This window comes from Chlorocebus sabaeus, chromosome 21, assembly GCF_047675955.1.
Source record: "Chlorocebus sabaeus isolate Y175 chromosome 21, mChlSab1.0.hap1, whole genome shotgun sequence".
Taxonomy (NCBI): Eukaryota; Metazoa; Chordata; class Mammalia; order Primates; family Cercopithecidae; genus Chlorocebus; species Chlorocebus sabaeus.
Window position 1 is genome coordinate 35,506,363 of NC_132924.1, and position 15,043 is coordinate 35,521,405.

The following is a 15,043-nucleotide window of genomic DNA, read 5'->3' on the forward strand; positions in this document are numbered from 1 at the left end:
AATTTGTTTCCAAATAATTGACTGTGGTAGCAGGAGGAGATAGGTGGGGTGGGGATACAGCTTGGTTATGAGTTAATAATGAGTTAGTAAACTGTTGAAGCTGGTTGGTAGGTACATACATGGGGGTTCATTATATTATCATCTCTACCTCGTGTATTTTTTTGTTTCGGGGATTTAAGAGGCGAGGTCTCACTCCGTTGCACAGGGTGGAATGCAGTGGCTATTCACGATCGCTCACTGCAGCCTCGAACTCCTGGGCTCAAGTGATCTTCCTGCCTTGGCCAAGTTGCTGGAATTACATGCATGCACCAACACACCAAGCTTTGTGCAATTTTTTAACACAAACGGGAGCGTAACCTACATTTATAAATACTATTTTGTTTATTGGTTTGTTCACTGTACAGTCTTTCAGAAATCTTTTTATGTGAACATATATATGTCAATGATACTTGTTTTAATATAAACCTTTTATTTTAAACAGTTTTAGATATAGAGAAATTATGAAAATAGTACAGAGTGGTCCTATACATCCCACACCCAGCTTCCCCTATTATTAACATTTTATATCAGCATGCTGCATTTGTAACAATTCATTAATCAACATTGACATGTTATTATTAACTGAAGTCCATACTTCATTAAGATTGCTGGTTGGGCACGGTGGCTCACGCCTGTAATCCTAGCACTTTGGGAGGTTGAGGCAGGCAGATTACTCACGAGGTCAGGAGATCATGACCATTCTGGCGAACACAGTGAAACCCCGTCTCTACTAAAAATACAAAAAATTAGCCGGGCATGGTGGCAGGCGCCTGTAGTCCCAGCTACTCAGGAGGCTGAGGCAGGAGAATGGCATGAACCTGGGAGGCAGAGCTTGCAGGGAGCCCAGATTGTGCCACTGCACTCCAGCCTGGGCGACAGGGCAAGCCTCGTTCTCAAAAAAGAAAAAGATTGATTTAATTTTCACCTAATGTCATTTATCTGTTCCAAGATCCCACCTGAGATACATTATATTTAGTCATTATGTTTCCTTGGGCTCCTCTTGGCTGTGACAGTTTCTCAGGCATTCCTTATTTTTCATGACCTTGACAATTTGAGAAGCCCTGGTAGGTATTTTGCAGAATGTCTCTAATTGGGATTTGTCTCATGTTTGTCTCATGATTAGATTGGTGTTACAGGTTTTCAGAAGGAAAGCTACCTATTTCAAAAGGTAAAATGCCATTTTTATCATCTCCAGGGTACATGCTATCAACATAACATCACTGTGAGTGTTAACAGTGATCACCTGGCTGAGGAAGTGTTTGTCCGATTTCTTCACTGTAAAGTTACTCTTTTTTCATTTCTTAACAAATGTGAAGATGAATTTATGTTTACTAATTCTTTCCTTTTCTAAGACACTTCTAATTTAAACAGAGCTGGTGAAGTATTTCTTGAAATGTGTTAGAACACTAAGCTGGAAGAGTGAGATATTAAACTATAAATTCTGTATGATCTCAATTTTCTAAAAATGACATATACATATGTATAGAAAAAGACTAGAAAGAAATAGCTCAAAGTTTTATTTTTTCCTGTATACTTTTCCAAAAATGTTCTGCAGTGAACAATTATTTTAAAATCTGGAAGAAGAGTTAAGACAAAAAAAAAAGGAAGGAAGATCTTTCTCTGGGACAGGCTCAGAAAAAAATACCAGAGTCCTCACAGTAACTATAACACAAATGTAGTGCTCAGAATGGTAGCAGCCTTCTCTGAAACCTGGTGTGTATGTGTGAAGACAATATTCCCAGCTGCTTGTCTTTGCTTACAGAAGACTGTAAATTGCCTCTTATAGAAACCTAACTATTTTTTCAAATAGGAACACTTAATAACTGAGTATAATAGAGACTGAGAAAAATGGAGGCGGGGGATTGGAGGGGAAAAAAGGGAGAAAGAAGAAACGAGGGAGAGAGGAACAACAAATTGAGGTGTTGGGGAGTGGGAAAATGTTCTGTCTTGTTGTTTCCCATCAAAGTATCCAGCATCACAGGATCCTAGATAATATTATTTATTTGTTAATGATATCATCAGTTCCAGCCCAGTCAGTTTCCAGTCAGTTTCCCAATATCAAAAACATGCTTTCCTAGAGCAAGTCCAGAATATGACCATGGGTCAGCATAAGCGTATCTTGGACATATTAATATTAACCTTAGGGGCTGCTCATCCAAAATGGCAACACATCCCTCCCTGCTGGCTCTCCCCATAGTGCCCCATCTCCTCCCTCAGTGGTGGAGTCCTCATGGTTTGTGCAACTCTCCAGGGCCCACTTCGGCCTGCCCTACTCAGGATATTCCCTGCCAAAGAACTGATGGATGTATCATCGCTAAAATGTCAATAACTGGTAGTTGTCTAGAAGCTGCTGTTATACCTAGTATGAAGTATGTGCATTTGGGAAGGGGAAAAGCACTTATCCTAAAGGGATAAATCTCTAAAAGTAGAATGCAGCCATCATGATCCAGGAAAGCAGGGGAGATATGCATGCATGCACACATACATTCAAAAGGGTTGTTTCAGCCCACACTTCAGGTCACATCACACAGGGAGGAACAGTCTAGTTACACCAACTGAGCCCTGTGCCAAGGAAAGAGCCCAGTGCCCTTATGGAGGAGGGAGCAGGTGCTTGGGCAAGAATGTCCGACTCCATGAAAGGGACTGTGTGCAGCTGGATCAAATGCTCACTCATACACCCGACAAGATGAGTTCAGCAAGGCTGAGGCAAGCATCCTGAGTAGTACAGAAAAATCAAACAGCTCACTCTGGACATTCGAATATAAAAAGAACAAAAATGCCTAGCTCCACAAAAGATACTGTCTGAAATGCGTTTCCTGTCACAGCCACCTGCCTTTCCATTTGGAGTCTGGGTTCTGTCTCATTAAACAGAAGAGTTGATTCAGTTGGGTCCATCTAATTATTCTTATTAAAATATGTAACCATAATATTTTAATTGTAAATTAAAGTTGCATGCATGAATGAATCTGAATTCATTTTAATTTCACAATGGCCCAATGCCAAGGCCTTTTTATGGAGAAGATCCATCAGCTCGGATACTGCTCTCCTGGGAATTCAAACCACTGTGCAAATGGAACATGTTTAACTAACAAGGGAGATTCTCACTCCCTTTTCTCCTCTTTCTAGATTTATTACAGTCATAAAGCTGTTTTAACAAGAGAGACTACATTTGATTCCTCACCCCCAAAATGTGTAAAAAAAAAAACAAAACTAAAATTTAAGGTGAGTACTACCACTTAGATAGAACCAAGATGTCACTCCCAGGCTGTATGAATCTTGTTACAAGAATGGTAAATAAATCTCAATTCACATGCCAACCTCATATTAATTAGTAATGTTTGCAGTGGGTGCTGAGAGGAAAGTGCTTCCATTCTCAGGGTACCATTGGTCTAGATTCCAAAACAATCAGTCATACTGCATTTGGTCCTTACATATTCGATTAGGTGGAACCTGAACTACCTTCCACTAAACAACCAGACACTAGGATACTGAAAGGCTTGACCTAAACCTTCTCTATTTCTAACTGGCATTGACTACAGGATACTGGTGGGAGGTGATTAGATAAAAATATCTTTTACAGTTAAAGGTTTAGAAAGCTTCTTCTTGACTTCTAAGCTGATGCCTGAAGGATAAGGAGAAGTCAGCCAGTCAACACAGTATGAAGGCTAGGGGAAAAGATCATTCCAGGCAGTGGAAAAAAACATCTGTAAAAGTCCATGGGGGTCAGAGTGCATGGAACATTCAAGGCTTTAAAATAAGCTCTGAAATAAGGAAGAAGAAGTGCACTGGAGTGGCAGGTGGGGCACAGGAAAGAAGTCTGGAGAAAGGTTTGGATCCTGCAGAGTGCTAGAGACCACATGCAGGCGTTTTGACTTTGTTCTAAGAGCAACGGATTTGAAGCCAGGCGATCATTCTAGCTACACCAAGTGACTCTGCACACTGTCACACATGGGTGCTGGGAGGATAACTCCGCCCGTGACTCCTTCAGGAGGATGACCAGAAGCTCTGCCCTTGGACCCCACCTGACTGCCCGTGCGTCCAGCTCTTGCTTTGGCTGGTTCTCGTTTGTGTTCTTTCTCTATAACAAGCAGCATCTGTGAGGTTAACGGCTCTTGAGTTCTGTGAGTTCTTCTTGTGAATTATTAAACTTGAAGGTGGTTCACGAAAGCCCCAAACTTGCAACTGGTGTTGGAGGCGAGGGCAATCCTGAGGCAAATATGCCCTTAACCTTGCAGTTTCATTAACTTCATGGGCGGGTATTTCCTGGAGTAAGCAGCTTGGTCTCAGTATTACTTAAAATGAGATGGAAAAAAGCATGCCTGGTATAGGTATTGTGTAAGGTCCCTCTAGGGGTGGAAGTGAGGGGGACTGACTGGAAAGGGGCACGGGGTACCTTCTGGGGAGCCAGAAACATCTATACTTTGATCTGAGTGGTAGTTACACAGGTATATAAAAATCCATTTAGGCCATGCTCAGTGGCTCATGCCTGTAATCCCAGCTCTTTGGGAGGCTGAGGCAGGAGGATCACTTAAAGCCAGAAGTTCGAGACCAATCTAGGCAACAAGGAGAGACCCTGTCTCTATTAAAACAAAAAAACAAAAATCCATTGAGCTACATACATAAGATTGGGAGACTTTATGCATTTTACTGTACATATTATAGCCCAGTCTTTTTTCGTTTTTTGTGTGTTTTTTCTGAGACAGAGTCTTGCTTTGTCACCCAGGCTGGAGTGCAGTGGCATGATCTCAGCTCATTGCAACCTCCACCTCCCAGGTTCAAGAGATTCTTGTGCCTCAGCCTCCCAAGTAGCTGGAACTACAGACGCGTGCCACTACGCCCAGCTAATTTTGGTATTTTTAGTAGAGATGGCGTTTCCCCATGTTGGACAGGCTGCCCTCAAACTCCTGACCTCAAGTAATCCAACCACGTCGGCCTCCCGAAGTGCTGGGATTACAGGCGTGAGTCACGGTGCCCAGATAATTATTTTGGTTTTTGTTTTTGGTTTGAGACAGGGTCTTGCTCTGTTGCCGGGGCTGAAGTGCGGAGGCGTGATCTTGGCTCACTGCAACCTCTGGCTCCCAGGCTCAAGGGATCCTCCCACCTCAGCCTCCTGAGTACGTAGGACCACAGGCACAGGCCACCATTCCCGTCTAGCCCAATTTTTAAAAGTTAAAAAACAAACCAAAACACTGCCTTTGAAAACGGGGAAGCCCAGCCTAGAGTTAAGGGATGCAAGCAGGCTGGACTGCTGAGAAGAACCTGAAGCCAAAGATAAGGCTGAAATTAAAGATGCGAGAGCTAGCAAAGGACTTTCTGGAAAGATTCTCTGAAATAAATTGCTTCGTGCTTTCAACTTGGGCACGATGAGCTAGGACCATGTTACTGTGTGAATGTGTGACTCATGTGCAAGTGTGTGCACACTCCCTAGACAGGCCCCTGTGCTGCTTCTCCACTTCATCAGCCTCACCAAGTGATAATGTGCACTGCACCACAGCAGGCAGGGCAACAGGTACTGCCAAAGGAGGGACACTCAGCTGGGGCTGGCATGATGGCTGTCCTACCCTCCTCCCAGTCAGGGAGAGGCTCAGGGGGCTAGCATGGAGGCCTGGGAAGCCAGGCTGCAGGCAGAAGGGCCAGTCTTGCCTGTATTGTATGAAACCAAGCCCAGGCAACAAGTGGGGCAAACCTGAAACTAATGGCAGAAATTCCCCTGGGCTGCTACCTGAAGGGAGGAGAATTCAGGGATGAGTCAATGGAGTAGAAAAGCAGGAAGGCAGACTGGATGGAGACGGCTCCAAGCAAGGGGTGGGAGGCAGAGCCTGGGCGAATTCTGAGTCACGAGCTGTGGGTGGGAATGTGCTCCACAGCTGAGTCACTGGAACCCAAAATGAAGGCCATACAGGCACCAGTGGTGGGAGTGGAGGAGCAGGTACAGGAGGGTGGGCCTTTGTTCTTTCATGAAACCTCCTCTAGCAACCCATGGGTTTATGGTTCGCGAATGAAGAACTAACCCGTGTGAGTCAAAACATGTGGGTTATTTATTTTTGGATTTGTGATGACATACCTCTTTCTGTTGTTCCGGAAACATCTTCAGCACAGGACACAATCAATCTGAAAAATAAGATATCCACAATGGGTGATTTGCAACCTCCAAACTGGAGTGGATCCGCCGCTCATGGCCTCCCACCAAAATCCTCTGACAGAGCCCCCCGCCCCACAGTCCCTGGCACATGAGCCTCTGCTCCTCCCACGCTGCCCTCTCCTGTTGGCAGGACCAAGGTGCACATCAGCCCACACCAGGGATGAGGAGTCTGGACCCCAACAAGTCCAAGGCAGCTGGATGACAACAGACCTTCAAACTGCAAGGCTAGCCAGTCAGGCGGAGGCTGGAGCCTTAGCAAATCGGGAAGGAAGCTAGAGATGCCGGGGAGCAGAAGCCATGCGCAGAGGGATGCTGGCTGGAAAAGACGCCCAGAGAGATCCACCACCAGAGGCAGCCCTGACGCTTTTACTGGAAGCTCAAACCTTCTGGGACCAGACCCTTCCTGTGACATTTAAATTATTCCAGAGGTCACACGAGAGATGGCATGGCCCTCAGCAGGGGAAAGTCAGGACCTTGACTCTGAGCTTCTGAGCAGTGCAGCCAGCCTGTCGTTTGACACCAGGCCCTGCATGTCTCTGGGGTTGTCAATTGTTCTTTAAACCCACTTGGTATGTAAGCTCATTAGATTTAACACCTGCTCCCTGCCAAAAACAAAAGGCAAATTTAAATCCCCTGCCTATATCCACACATATGTATTCTTATAACTGAGGGTGACTATGACTGCAGGTCTACTATTTGTCTTCACTTTGATAATATTAGTATGTGTCTGAACCCACTTTCCGGGTCCATATTATCCCCCACACATATTCCCAGAGTCTCTATACTCATGTTTCTGGCACCTTAGGGAACACAGGGAAGCAAGAACACAAGCTCTGCCTCCAGGGCTCTGTGGAGGTACAGATGAGAGACCCCACAGAGCCTCTGGAAGGGGAGAGTGAGCCACACCCAGGCAGCAGCAGGAAGCTTTGCAAGAACGTCCCTTTCCCCTGGAGCAGTCAGAGGACACAAGAGAGGGAAGGAGAGAGCAGGGGATCTCAGTGTTCAAGGAAGAAAAGCAGGACCTCCAAGGGAGCAACACCACCACCCACAGAGCCTGGTGAAAAGCGTGCCCTATGGTCCAGAGATCGTGACCAGGCCAGATCAGCTGGGGGACAGGGTTCTCAGAGGGTGCAGTCGCGTGGAATCGTGGCTGCCATAAAGATATGTCCATGTCCTGATCCACAGAACCTGTGAATGTGACTTTATTTGAAAAAAGAGTCTTTGCAGATATAATTAAGAATCTCAAGGTAAGATCATCCTGGATGACTGGAGTGAACCCTAAATCTGATGGCAAGTGCCCATATAAGACAAAGAGAGGAGACACACACACAGAAGAACATGCGAAGACAAAGACGGAGGAGGGAGAGGGACGCAGCCCCCAGCCACAGAGCCCCTGGGGCTGGAAGAAGCAAGGCAGGATTCTCCCCTAGGGCCTCTGCAGGGGAGCACGGCTCTGCTGCCACCTGGATTTTGGACTTCCAGCATCCCAAATTGTAAGAGGTTCCAAATATCAAGTTTGTGGTAATTTATTGCCGCAGCTGTAAGAAGCTAGTCAAGAGGGGACTGGTGGAGATTAGGTTGGAAAGACAGACTGGGGTTGGAACTGGAGATTCTGTTTGGTCACTCTTCGTGGAGCTCCTGCTACGTGCCATGAGCTGGGGTGGAAGCGGGACACACGGTAGAGTACACAGCAGGCTTGGAGCTTTTGAGACGACTTCCTAATTATAACGTGGAAATGACAGGAAAGGACGCCGTGTGATAGGAATGGAAAAACACACAACAGGGCTAAACCTGGAGGACATAGGCCAAATGAAATAAGTCAGTCACATAAAGACAGACACCGTATGATTCCACTTGTATGAAGTACCAAGGGCAGTCACATTCAGAGGCGAAGGCCGGGTGCGGTGGCTCACACCTGTAATCCCAGCACTTTGGTCGGCCAAGGCAAGCAGATCGCCTACCTGAGGTCAGGAGTTCAAGACCACCAGCCCGGCCAACAGGGCAAAACCCCATCTCTACCACAAATAAAAACTTATCCGGGTATGGTGGCACGCCTGTGGTCCCAGCTCCTCAGGAGGCTGAGGTAGAAGGATCACTTGAGCCTGGGAGGCAAAAGTTGCAGTTAGCTGAGATTGTGCTACTGTACTCCGGCTTGAGTGACAGACCCTATCTCAAAAAAAAAAAAAAATTCAGAGACAGAAAGTAGAAGGGTGGCTGTCAAGTATGGGAGGGAGAGGGGGTGGGGGGCAGCTGAGTGAGTACAGAGTTTCAGTTGTGCGAGATGAAAAGAGTTCAGGAGATCAACTGCACAATAATGTGAGCATCCTTCACGCCACTGAACTGTGCACCTAGAAATGGACCAGATGGTACATTTTAGGTCGTGTGTTTTTTACAACTTAAAACAAAATTTTAAAGAATGGAGGGACTAAGTGGGGGTGGAGAGGGTTTACTGAGAAAATGGCACTTCCGCTGAGGCCTAAAGGATGGTGTGAGATAGCCAGGAAAGCAAAAGAAAAAGGCCCTCTACACAGAAGGCTTGGGTCGTGCCAAGGGGAGGAGGCCAGGAGGAGGAGTGGCTCAAGTCCGGTTATCATGGGATTCCTGCACCAGAGCCAAGTTAGCTGGTGGGTTCCGCCATCTCAGGATCTGGCCATGCTTCCCACACACATCGCATGCTCCACACAGCTGAACCTCTGCCCTCATACTTTCACCCTTTCCAGCCACCAGCAAACTCCCGCTCCTCTGCCAGGATTCTGCAAGGAAATCACTTCCCAGGCTCTCTGCCCCGTTACACAACCGCGTGCTGTGCAGTCCCCTGGTGCCATTAACCTCGCTTGCATCATGATGTTTAGATACCCTCTGTCTCTCCTATTTGACTGAATTTCTCCAACAGGGTATAGCTGTGTTTCCTTGTGTAATTAAACTCCACAACTGTCCTGTGAGGATTTGAATATCCCCACTTCCCAAGTAAGAAAGCGGAAGGTCAGAGGGGTTAGGGTGCCCAAGGTCACACTATGAAAGAGTGTGAAAGCTCAAGTTCCACTGCAACCAAAGCCAGTCTGCTTCCCTAGGGTGGCCTTCCAATGCCACAAGCTGCCTCCATGACTCTGTAATGTGAACAAATGGTTCAAAGTTGGGGTCTTAATTTTCCCCAAAGGGCTTGAGCTTTTCCCAGCCAGGCAGAACTTTGCACTTCTATCTAATAGGAGTCTGATAATTGGCCACTTTAAGATGCTACAGACCAAGTCCAACTATGAAGTAGGAAACTGGCCCCAGTGGCTCACACCTGTAATCTCAGCACTTTGGGAGGATGAGGTGGGCAGATCGCTTGAGCCCAGGAGTTCAAGACCAGCCTGGATAACATGGCAAAACCCTGTCTCTACAAAAAATACAAAAATTAGCTGGGCATGGTAGCATGCGCCTGTGGTCCCAGCTACTTGGGAGGCTGAGGTGGGAGGGCTGCTTGAGCCCAGGAGGTCAAGGCTGTGGTGAGCCATGATCATGCCTCTGCACTTCAGCCTGGGTGACAGTGAGACTCTGTCTCAAAATATAAAAGTAAAATAAAATAAAAAAGAAAACAGGAAACTTGGGAAAGTTGAAAGCAATGTTAACCAGTTTCAACAAGTTGTTCCAAAACATCACAGTGAACTATCATGGTCAACCTCTAATACTGTAAATCTGTACAGTGAAAATGGTGGTGGGCAGGGGGAGATCATTTCATTTTCTAAGCTCTATACACTTCCATATTGTCTGAATTTTTCTAGTAACACATTAAACTTTTTAAAGTAATAATTATTTTAAATACAGTAAATAGCATAATGCTCTCAGAATAAATAATAATTTTGACATAAATTATTTTTATTTCGGCTGGGCACGGTGGCTCGCACCTGTAATCCCAGCACTTTGGGAGGCCGAGGCGGGCGGATCATGAGGTCAGGAGATCCAGACCATCCTGGCTAACACGGGGAAACCCCATCTCTACTAAAAATACAAAAAATTAGCCGGGTGTGGTGGCGGGCCCCTGTAGTCCCAGCTACTCATAGTCCCAGCTACTGGGGAGGCTGAGCCAGGATAATGGCGTGAACCCAGCAGGCAGAGCTTGCAGTGAGCCGAGACCGCACCACTGCACTCCAGCCTGGGCGACAGAGCCAGACTCTGTCTCAAAACAAAAACAAAAACAAAAAAAAATTATTCTTATTTCATGTAAAATAAATAGCAAATTCAAATGTATTAAGAGATGCTACCTTTATAACACAAGAGAAAGTATCATTTGGTACTAGACTTTGCCATGGCATTTACTGGTGGGGAGAAGGAAATTCAATGATAGCACAATTGTATGGTTTGAGATAAAAGGGCAACTGTCTATAATTTAGCAAACCAAAGCTGCCAATCAGAAATTACTCCCTGAGGCCAGGCGCAGTGGCTCACTCCTGTAATCCCAACACTTTGGGAGGCTGAGGTGGCCAGATCACCTGAAGTCAGGAGTTTGAGACCAGCCCGGCAAACATGGTGAAACCCCGTCTCTACTAAAACTACAAAAATCAGCCAGGTGTGGTGGCGCATGCCTGTAATCCCAGCTACTCAGGAGGCTGAGGCAGGAGAATCACTTGAACTTCGGAGGTGGAGGTTGCAGTGAGCCGAGATCGTGCCATTGCACTCCAGCCTTGGCAACAAGAGCGAGACTGCATCAAAAGGAAGGGAGGGAGGGAGGAAGAAAGAAAAGAAAGAAATTGCTCCCTGACAAAACTATGCCCTTTAGGTGAGTTGGAAAATTTTAGATTTGTATAGATAGATTTCCAAACTCCCCGGACTAGTTTATGCGTCTGTCATAATAATACACATAGAGGGCTGGGTGTGGTGGCTCACGCCTGTATTCCCAGCACTTTGGGAGGCTGAAGTAGGTGGATTATTTGAGGTCAGGAGTTCAAGACCAGCCTGACCAATATGGTGAAACCCTGTTTCTACTGAAAACACAAAAATTAGCCGGACATGGTGGCATACACAGCTACTCAGGAGGCTGAGACAGGAGAACTGCTTGAACCCGGGAAGCCAAGGTTGCAGTAAGCCAAGATTGCGCCACTGCATTCCGACCTGGTCAACAGAGCGAGACTCCATCTCAAAAAACAAGAAAAAATGCACATAGAGAATTCTTGTCTCACTGAAAGACTGTTATGCCAAGTCTGGATATCTGCCTCCCGGTGATAGGCTGTCTCCAGAGTATTCTCTCTCTCCTCCACCAATGAAGAACCCCCATCACACCTAGATGGCCACCCATTCTCCTTCTCTCTTATTTTCATTGTAAGAATTATTATTTTTATTTTATTTCATTTTTTTGGAGACCGGGTCTCATTGTCACCCAGGCTGGTGTGCAGTGGCACAATTACAGCTCACTATTGCCTCAGATTCCTAGGCTCAAGTGATCCTCCCACCTCAGCCTCCCTAGCAGCTGAGACTACAGGAAGAAGCCACCTTGCCTAATTTTTTACATTTTTGTAGAGACAGGATATCCCTGTGTTGCCCAGGCTGGTCTCAAACCCCTGGCCTCAAGCCGTCCTCCTGCCTCAGCCTCCCAAAGTGCTCAATAACAGGTGTGAGTCACCGCACCCAGCCCATTCCAAGAATTATTAAATCTCACTATCAAGCTGGGTGTGGCTTGGTTTCCACATTATTTGAATTTTTCGTTTAAAAACAAAAAATCAGCCAGGGATGGTGGTGCACACCTGTAGTCCTAATGACTCAGGAGGCTGAGGTGGGAGGATCCTTTCAGCCCAGGTTAGGCTGCAGTGAGTTATTTGCACCACTACACTCCAGCCTAGACAACACAGTGAGACTCTGTCTCTAAAATAAACAAATGAAAAAAGATAAAATCTCACAACCATATCAAACAACAGGAATGATTTCTCAAACCTGCTGGCGACATTACAGCTGGATACACACAGGCAGCAGACACATGGGTTATCCCCTTCCTGGGAAACATGGTAGTTCTGAAGACTCATCTAAGAGACTCGGGTGTCTCTTCACAACCCCACTGCCCTGAGAGCACGGTACACAGATCTGCCCAAACCAAAAACTCGAGGAGAAAGCTGCTTCTATTTTCTATCCTAGAATATTTTTTCTATAAAATGCAAAATGTCTATGAAGCAAAGATAAAATTCTATAAAGCACCACTCGGCAATCTTTTTGTGTAGAGGGTCAGACGGTAAATATTTGAGGCTTTGAAAGCCACAGGGTCTCTGCACCTCTGACTCAAGTCTGCAGTGCATAGTGAAAAGGCACTCACAGATGCCTAACTGAATGAACATGGTTGGGTTCCAGTTAAACTTTATCTACAAAAACTGGCGGCAGTAGTTTGCAGACCCCCACTACAGAGCAAGCCATTACTGTGCCTTCAATACTTACATACTATATCTTAATAATACCTTTCTGAGGTCAACAGGCCAAAATATTTGCAATAGTAGGCTTGGTCTATATGCCTATGGGAGATCTCACTGATAAGTAAACTACTGACCAAAAGTTTGTGGACTATCTAGGTGAAGAGAAAGGATCACATATTTTTTCAAATGATGAAATAAGAAATAACAAGTATGGTTTATATCATGATTTAAAATAAAAATGGCAAAGACTTTTTCTAAATCTTTAGATCAGGTGCTCCCTGATTCATGAATCACTAATAAAAGCCAATTTAATTTTTAAACAAAATTTTTTGTAACTTCTTCTTTTGACAGGATCAAAGTCTCAGAACCAACTGTTTATTTTAAAAAAAAAAAAAAAAAAAAAAAAAATTCGGCCAGGTGCAGTGGCTCATGCCTGTAATCCCAGTACTTTGGGAGGCCGAGGCAGGTAGATCACAAGGTCAGGAGTTTGACACCAGCCTGGCCAATATGGTGAAACCCTGCTTCTACTAAAAATACAAAAATTAGCCAGGCATGGTGGTGGGCACCCGTAATCCCAGCTACTCGGGAGGCTGAGGCAGGAGAATCACTTAAAGCTGGGAGGCGGAGGTTGCAGTGAGCTGAGATCGTGCCACTGCACTCCAGACTGAGTGACAGAGTGACACTCCCATCAAAAGAAAAAAAAAAAAAGATCAAGCTCAACAACAACAATGAAAACTACCTGTACCCTAAATGCCTGACTTCACCACTGTGCAACCTGGCATGTAACAAAATTGCACTTGAACCCCATAAATTTGTACAAATAAAAAATCTGATTTAAAAAATATGCAAGACCGGGCACATGCCTGTAATCCCAGCACTTTGGGATGCTGAGGTGGGAGGATCACTTGAGCTCAAAGTTTGAGAGCAATCTGGGCAGCATGGCGAAATCCTGAAACCGACTCTGCAAAATTATAACTGAGGAAATATGGCAGTCAAAGAAATCAGACCTAACTGACTCCATCTTGCTTATAATCCTTAAGATGTCCTTGTTCATTCCTGGGCATAAAGCTGAACTAACTCTGGGAAGGAAATCAATTCATGGTTTGACTCTGAAACAAAATTGATAACAGCCCTTTCCCGAAAAGACCCCTTTCTTGCCTGGGATCCAGTCTGCCTTGGCAGGACTAACAAACTAGCTACAAGATTAGATATTACAATTTAGGGGTCATGTAGTCTCTGGCTCCAAGGGTCTGAACCTTCCCAAATTGCTCCTGGGGATAACACAGTTATTGTAAAACCTAAGATCCGTGCTTTAGATATTTAGCAGACCCTGCAACTGCACTCGAAGGATCAGCTGATACCACCCAGAGTAGTAATCTGGCTCAACCAGTTCTGCCATCCCACCCAGGCACAGAAGACAGCAAGAAAACCTCATTTTGACCCTGCTATGATTTCATCTCCGACCTGACCAATCAGCACTCCCTACTTCCTAAGCTCCTACCCACCAAATTGTCTTTAAAAACTCTGATCCAGCCAGGAGCCGTGGCTCACACCTATAATCCCAGCACTTTGGGAGGCCGAGGCGGGCAGATCACGAGGTCAGAGATCGAGACCATCCTCGCTAATGCGGTGAAACCCCATCCCTACTAAAAATACAAAAAATTAGCCAGGTGTGGTGGTGGGTGCCTGTAGTCCCAGCTACTCGAGAGGCTGAGGCAGGAGAATGGCATGAACCGAGATTGCACCACTGCACTCCAGCCTGGACAACAGAGCGAGACTCAGTCTCAAAAAAAAATAAAATAAAATAAAATAAATAAAAGAACAACTCTGGTCTCCCACACAGCGGGGTCTGTGTAAATTACTCTTTTGCCATTGCAATTCCCGTCTTGATAAATTGGCTCTGTCTAGGCAGCAGGCAAGGTGAACTCATTGGGAGGTTACAATTCCACCTCTACAAAATACACAAAAATTAGCCAGACATGGTAACACGTGCCTGAAGTCCCGGCCACTCCGGACGGAGGCTGGTGTAGGAGAGCTGCTTGGGCCAGGGAGGCAGAGGTTGCAGTGAGCCAAGATCATGCCACTGCACTCCAGCCTGGGTGACAGAGTGAGACTCTGTCTCACCAAAAAAAAAGAAAAAAAGTACAAAGAAACTGATAGACATTTCTCCAAAGATGACATGCAAATGGCCAATAAACATATGAAAACATGCTCAACATCACTAATCCACAATGAGAAATCAACTCACACCCATTAGGATAGCCACATTAGGATACATCCAAGAAACAAACAAAAAAAACAAAAACGCACTGATGAGGATGTGGAGAAATCAGAACGCTTCTGTTAGCAGCAATGTAAAATGGTGCAGCTGCTATGGAAAACAGTATAGCCGTTCCTCAAAAAATTACAAACAGAAAACTACCACATGATCCAGGAATCCCACTTCCAGATAGCCATCCAAAAGAACGGAAAGCAGGCTCTCAAAGAG

At 45.6% G+C, this 15,043-nt stretch overlaps 1 protein-coding gene across 4 annotated transcripts in view; it reads right to left on the bottom strand.

Moving 5' to 3' along the window:
* The window catches only part of SNX10 (sorting nexin 10), an 84,980-nt gene that overhangs the window by 21,833 nt on the left and 48,104 nt on the right, over positions 1–15,043 (bottom strand). For all 4 annotated transcript variants that reach the window (XM_007981823.3, XM_073009029.1, XM_038004760.2 and 1 more), the window contains one exon: positions 6,104–6,150. In XM_007981823.3, coding sequence (XP_007980014.1) covers positions 6,104–6,127 — 24 coding nt within the window. In that variant the 5' untranslated portion in view covers positions 6,128–6,150. The remainder of the gene's footprint in view (positions 1–6,103; positions 6,151–15,043) is intronic.